The sequence below is a fragment of the Heloderma suspectum genome, chromosome 2 (assembly GCF_057233095.1).
Source record: "Heloderma suspectum isolate Gila_16-S chromosome 2, 16-S_ref, whole genome shotgun sequence".
Taxonomy (NCBI): domain Eukaryota; kingdom Metazoa; phylum Chordata; class Lepidosauria; order Squamata; family Helodermatidae; genus Heloderma; species Heloderma suspectum.
Window position 1 is genome coordinate 366,767,773 of NC_139459.1, and position 7,024 is coordinate 366,774,796.

Genomic DNA, 7,024 nt, shown 5'->3' on the forward strand with positions numbered 1-7,024 from the left:
GCTCTAACAGTTAGGACGTTTCTCCTGATGTTCAGCTGGAATCCAGCTTCCTGTCACTTGAGCCCATTATTCCGTGTCCTGCACTCTGGGATGATTGAGAAGAGATTCTGGCCTTCCTCTCTGGGACAACCTTTTAAGTACTTGAAGAGTGCTATCAGATCTCCTCTCAGTCTTCTCTTCTCAAGGCTAAATATACCCAGTTCTTTCAGTCAAATGCAGCTTTTTATCTGAGTGTTGAAATCACAAATTAAACTGTACACTGAGCTGATCACAAACAAACACACAATCTACAACAACGGGAGTTTAAGGCTATGACAAGCCTCACAGTACTTTTTATGGCAAGTCTTTAACTGTCCGAAGTTCCAGTCCATGTGCAGAGTGCCTCTAACAAAGAAGGCTTTGGGCCATAAAGAAGGGATGTTTTTAACAAAAGCTCTGTGTCTCTTCATCAGTTCGAATGGGGAAGGTGTAACCTTACACCTCTTCTAGATTCCTCCACAGGTAAGAACAGAGCAGTGCTGCTCAGCTTTCCAGCTGTGATGCTTTTCTTTTCTTTTTTTTACAAACCTCACTCTTTTGTCAGGTCCTCACAGACACCTTCCAGCCTCTCTGCTTGCTAAGGCTAAACCAGCCACGGCGAAGGGGGGTTAGGCAAGTCCCCCTTGGCTCTGCTCTGAGCAGGCTGACAGAGATAAGCTCACACAGACCCTGATATTTTAAGAACTTGCTCTGTCTTTGTTTCTTGATTTTGCCACAGTCTTTAAGACGTCAAACAAATCTCTTTCTTCAGAAGTTGCAACGTTTTTCAACTGCTTTTGCTTCTTCTAACAAACTTGGATACGGTGGCAGACAAACTGTCTCTGGGGGGCCCCCTCCCTCCCCCAACAACCTCTCCTCCCAACCTAACAGGCCGAATCAGACCGGGGGGAGCTCAGGGCACCTTGGGCAGGGTCTCCCAGCCTTCAAGCTCCTTCCGTGGGGCTTGAATCAGGGAGAACAGGGGCTTTGGGCTTCACCTCGGAGCATACCATCATGACTTTACAATATTGAACTTTATATTCAACCTTTTCTCGCCTTCAGTGGATTTTGGTTGGCACTCATCCAAACGCTGATAACCTCACTTTCCCTGAGGCAAATTTATCTCTTACTACTTGATTTAGACACCACCCGGGGTCTCTTGCCCCTGTGGTCCTTTGCCAGTAACACATTTACACATTTACACTTCTGTAACTAAGGGGGATTCTTTCCGCACCAATTCAACCAACCATCAATATAGGCGAATTGATCCCATTGCCCATTATTCACCACATTTTTATATACAGCATTTACAAGATTTACACCAAAGGATCCTATGTCTGGCCAACTAATTCCAAATGCTGGCCATTCCAATTGACAGAGTGTAACCAGCTTGCCTTTCGACATCTTAGTACACGGAGTCTGACAAACCTCAGACGCTTGACTTTGCTAAAGTTCTTTAGCATGCATCCCAAGGGAGTGGCAGAGCTTTCTAAACGGGAGCTACCCGCCCCCATTGTGCCTACCTCTATTTGAAACCATACACGGAGCCTGACAAACCTCCGACACTTACACGGAGTCTGACAAACCTCAGACGTTTACACAGAGTCTGACAAACCTCAGACGCTCCGAAGGCAACTCAAACAGAAAGACAGAAGGGAAATCAAGTACTTACTCTGCCCAACACCCTAGTGCCGTCTCTTCAGACCCGTTCAGCCTGGTTGACTCAATCAATGGAGTCCATGCCTTTAACCTCCTGGGTGTCCCGACCCCCATTCTCTGGTGCCGTGGCAGACCTCAAAGGCGGTCCAGCGCGCCCCACAGGCACCTTTGCCGGTTCTGTCGTTTGACCCCAGGGTGGTCCAAGGGACTCCTGACTGCTCGCCAGTTTGTTGCACAAAATGCTAGTGTCGCCCCCTGGAGGCTAGTCCAATTTGCCCCAAAGAGGAGAGTCAACTTCAGGCTGGGTCCAACTGGATTTTATTGTTTGCAAACAGTTCGACAGAGGAGCTCACGCTCAAAAGCAGAGTCGACCCTGGGCAACCCCCGCGTTACAGTTTTATCACCTCAGCTGGCATTCCTTAGCCAGCGTGTCACTTTGATTGGTTGCTAGCAGTTTGCTTGGCAACCTTATCTTAGGGTTACTGTCTGCTCATTCCAGGCATGCGCAGCTCTTACAATACTACGTGCTGCTTAAGACACATGCAATGGCTTTTAGGTTACATTTTTACTACATTACCAGAGCCTTGGTTCTCTGCTCGTCTCCATCACCCCTGGCTGTTCTAGGCAAGGACCCCTGCCGCTCACGTCCCTGACCTGACAATAGGATTACGGTGTGTGTCTGGTTTTTTAAAAAAATATTAGGAATATAAAGGAATTCGGTTTGGAATATATTAGACCGCTGGCAGTTTGATATCTGCATGTCTTTATGTTAGAATTGATGTGTTGTGTTTAGATTCACTGGCATTGTATCTTCCAAGATGGTATTGAAAGCCCCCGAGAGATCAAGGAGAATCAACAAAGTCACACTCCCCCTGGCTCTGTCCCCACATAGGTCATCATACAGGGTGACCAAGGCTGTTCCCGTGCCAAAACCCGGCCTGAACCCAGACCGAAATGGATCTAGATAAGTAGTCTCATCTGCTCCAAATTATCTATTCTGAACAGGCCGGGTTTAGGGAAGGCGAAAGTACTATTGATCCTTGCTTGACTCTTTATTTTTCAGCCCACTGCAGGACCTACTGAACATCTTCACGTCACCTTTGTTGACTTAGCCACGGCCTTCGACTCAACAGATAGAGAGCAGTCGTGGCATAAATCGGCCAGCACGAATGTCGATTCATGCACGGGATGGCAGCTTCCTCGGGATGGATGCGGCCCCTGCCGCAGGACTGAGGCTGGCAGGGCTATTGGGCTAAAAATAAATGTGTTTTCTTATCACATGGAAAAGCCTTAAATTTGGACTCGCAAACTGGTTGTAGCCTCTGCTTGATTGATACATAAACTGTTGTGAAAATCAATTTAATGCTTTAGCTTTCAGACTGTATCGGTATACACAAACTCAATATTAAGGTATACAGACTGAGTGTAACTTGCAAAGGATAATAAAACTTGAGGAAATGGTGTGCTGTGTAGAGATTAGCTGGCATTCCATGTAGGACAGGTGAGTTGCAGTGCCATGTTCTGTATGTCTCCTCTGAAGTAAGTCCAGCTGAGTTCAATAGCAATTACTCCCATGCAAGTGTGTATAGGATCACAACCTGTAAAGGTAATTTCCCAGTGAAAAGGGTTTAGGATTAATGAGGGAGAGGATTAGAATGTCTTTAGAAAGCCTAGAAACTGGATCTTGGGGTCTGCCGGAAAGGGCTGTCAGAATGTAGAAGGATCCATGCTGCACATGTGATGTTTGATGCCACTGTGGTCCCACAGTTCCAAATTTGTAATTTGATTAATTTGTTTTGTATTAATGTTTATATTTATAAAGATACTAAAATTAGGTTACTGCCAGAGCAAAAACAAAACTGAAATCCAAATTACAAAAAACAATTAAAGTCACATTCCTCACATTCCAGGAGCAAAATCCAAAATAACCGGTCATTTGTAATTGTAAGAGTTCCATCAGCAGGGCCAGAAGACAGAAGGTGGATGGGACTTGGTCAGAGTTGGACCTGCCTTGCAGATGTTAATCAGAATCCATGGGCATTTGTGTAACTCCGTTTCTAAAAACTTCTTGCACATTTTGCTCTTCTTAATGAATGGGGCTTTATCACAATCAAACTAAAAGACACAAGCAGGTGCCCCTACGCTCAAAAGCTCCTGAAGAACAATGCAGCCGTCTTTGCAAGCAGCTTTATTTGCAGCATTCCAGTTTCTTAATATGTTTAATGTGTTCTGAGTATGTAGTGGGACCAGTATTTTTTTTTTTTTTTTATGAGCAGTCATCCCGACATCTCTGCCACCCACGCTCCGCTCGGAATTCCCTCATCCCCCTGAGCTTAGCTGTAATCCTCACAGTGGGGGGGGGGGATGTATATTGTTCCTTGTTGGAAAGGAAAGTATTTTGGGGGGGAGTTGAATGGGTAAATAAGACCCATGAGCTTTAGGGAAGGCCTCCTCCTAGCTTACGAACACTCCCAGAACTGGCTTGTTGCTGTGGTTCACCGCAGCTGCCTTCTATTTTGGGCTGTCCTTGGGGGTGTGGCCAGGGGTGCCCTGACATCGCAGGGAGGGAAACACCCGGGGACTGGGAAGAAGTGAGACTCACTCCAGTGCCGTGTTCCTCCGTGCAAGGCAGCCATGGCTGCTGCTGGGAGCCCCGTCCAGGACCTCTGCGAGGCAGCCACTTGTCCTGTCTGCCTGGACTATTTCAGTGACCCCGTGATCACTGTGGAGTGTGGGCACAATTTCTGCCGAGCCTGCCTGGCCCGGCCCAGCGGGGAGTCGGACACTGCGGCCTCCTGCCCCCACTGCGGAGGAACCTTCCGGAAGAGGAGCCTCCTATCCAATCGGCAGCTGGCCAGCGTTGTCGAAATTGCCAAGAAACTCAGGGGTCTGGGGGCCAAAGGGCCAGGAGGGGTGTGGCAAGTCTGTGAGAGACACCAGGAGCCCTTGAAGCTCTTCTGCAAAGACCACGAAGCCCCCATCTGCGTGGTGTGTGACCGAGCCGAGGCGCACAGAGCGCACGAGGTGGTTCCTCTGGAGGAGGCTTCCCAGGAGTTGTTGTTCAGTCGTTCAGTCGTGTCCGACTCTTTGTGACCCCATGGACCATAGCACGCCAGGCCTTCCTGTCCTGCGCTCTCTCCCGGAGTGTGCTCAAGTTCATATTCATTGCATCGGTGATGCTATCTAGCCCTCTCATCCTCTGCCATCCCCTTCTCCTTTTGCCTTCAGTCTTTCCCAGCATCAGGGTCTTTTCCAGAGAGTTTTCTCTTCGCATTAGATGGCCAAAATATTTCAGCTTCAGCATGTGTCCTTCCAATGAGCAGTCAGGGTTGATTTCCTTTAGGATTGACTGATTTGACCTCCTTGCAGTCCAGGGGACTCGTAAGAGTCTTCTCCAGCACCACAGTTCGAAAGCATCAATTCTTCGGCGCTCAGCCTTCCTTATAGTCCAGCTCTCACAGCCATACATTACTACTGGGAAAACCATAGCTTTGATTATATGAATCTTTGTCGGCAAGGTGATGTCCCTGCTTCTTACTATGCTGTCTAGATTGCCATAGCTTTCCTCCCAAGGAGCAAGCGTCTTTGAATTTCATGGCTACAGTCACCGTCTGCGGTGATCTTGGAGCCCAAGAAAGTAAAATCTGTCACTGCTTCCATTTCTTCCCCTTCTATGTGCCAGGAAGTGATGGGGCCAGATGCCATGATCTTAGTTTTTTTAATGTTGAGTTTCAAACCAGCTTTTGCACTCTCCTCTTTCACCCTCAACAAGAGGCTCTTGAGATCCTCTTTGCTTTCTGCCATTAGGGTGGTATCGTCTGCATATCGGAGGTTGTTGATAATTCTCCCGGCAATCTTAATTCCAACCTGTGATTCATCCAACCTGGCGTTTCTCATGATGTACTCTGCATATAAGTTAAATAAGCAGGGTGACAATATGCAGCCTTGTCGTACTCCTTTCCCAATTTTGAACCACTCGGTTGTTCCATGTCTGGTTCTTACTGTTGCTTCTTGACCCTCGTACAGGTTTCTCAGGAGATAGGTAAGGTGGTCTGGTACTCCCATCACTTTAAGAATTTGCCACAGTTTGTTGTGATCCACACAATCAAAGGCTTTAGCATAGTCAATGAAGCAGAAATAGAGGTTTTTCTGGAATTCTCTTGCTTTCTCCATGATGCAGCGAATGTTGGCGATTTGATCTCTAGTTCCTCTGCCTCTTCAAAACCCAGCTTGTACTTCCGGTAGTTCTCGGTTCGCATACTGCTGAAGCCTAGCTTGTAGGATTTTGAGCATCACCTTGCTGGCATGTGAAATGAGTGCAATTGTACGGTAGTTTGAACACTCTTTGGCGTTGCCCATCTTTGGAACTGGAATGTAAACTGACCTTTTCCAATCTTGCAGCCATTGTTGAGTGTTCCAAATTTGTTGGCATATTGAATGCAGCACTTTAACAGCATCATCTTTTAGGATTTTAAATAGCTCGGCTGGAATACTGTCATCTCCGCTAGCTTTGTTGTTACTAATGCTTCCTAAGGCCCATTTGACTTCACTCTCTAGGATGTCCGGCTCAAGTTCAGTGGCCGCACTCTCATGGCTATCAGGGACATTCAGATCTTTCCTGTATAGTTCTTCTGTGTATTCTTTCCACCTCTTCTTAATCTCATCTGCTTCTGTTAGGTCCCTGCCTTCTTTGTCCTTTATCATGCCCATCTTTGCACAAAACGTTCCCTTGAGATCTCCGATTTTCTTGAAGAGATCTCTAGCTTTTCCCATTCTATTGTTTTCCTCGATTTCTTTGCATTGTTCATTTAAGAAGGCCTTCTTGTCTCTCCTTGCTATTCTCTGGAAATCTGCATTCAGTTGGGTATATCTTCCCCTTTCTCCCTTGTTTTTCGCTTCCCTTCTTTCCTCAGCTACTTGTAAAGCCTCCTCAGACAGCCACTTTGCTTTCTTGCATTTCTTTTTCTTTGGGATGGATTGAGTTGCTGCCTCCTGAACAATGTTACGGACCTCCGTCCATAGTTCCTCAGGCACTCTGTCTATCAGGTCTAATCCCTGAAATCTATTCCTCACCTCCACTGTATATTCATAAGGGATATGATTTAGGTCATACCTGAATGGTTTAGTGGTTTTCCCTACGTTCTTCAATTTCAGCCAAAGTTTTGCAACAAGAAGCTCATGATCTGAGCCACAGTCAGCTCCAGGTCTTGTTTTGACTGACTGTATAGAGCTTCTCCATCTTTGGCTGCAAAGGACATAATCAATCTGATTTCGATATTGACCATCTGGTGATGTCCATGTGTAGAGTCGTCTCTTGTGCTGTTGGAAAAGCGTGTTTGCTATGATC

The 7,024-nt window shown here is 46.7% G+C and overlaps 1 protein-coding gene across 1 annotated transcript; it reads left to right on the forward strand.

Annotated features, from left to right (window-relative positions):
* Nucleotides 1-4,311: 4,311 nt before the first annotated feature.
* Nucleotides 4,312-4,770, forward strand: LOC146355911 (zinc finger protein RFP-like). Its single transcript, XM_084829976.1, has one exon. The coding sequence runs from the start codon at nt 4,312-4,314 to the stop codon at nt 4,768-4,770; it is 459 nt and encodes a 152-aa protein (XP_084686102.1).
* The last annotated feature ends 2,254 nt before the right edge of the window (nt 4,771-7,024 follow it).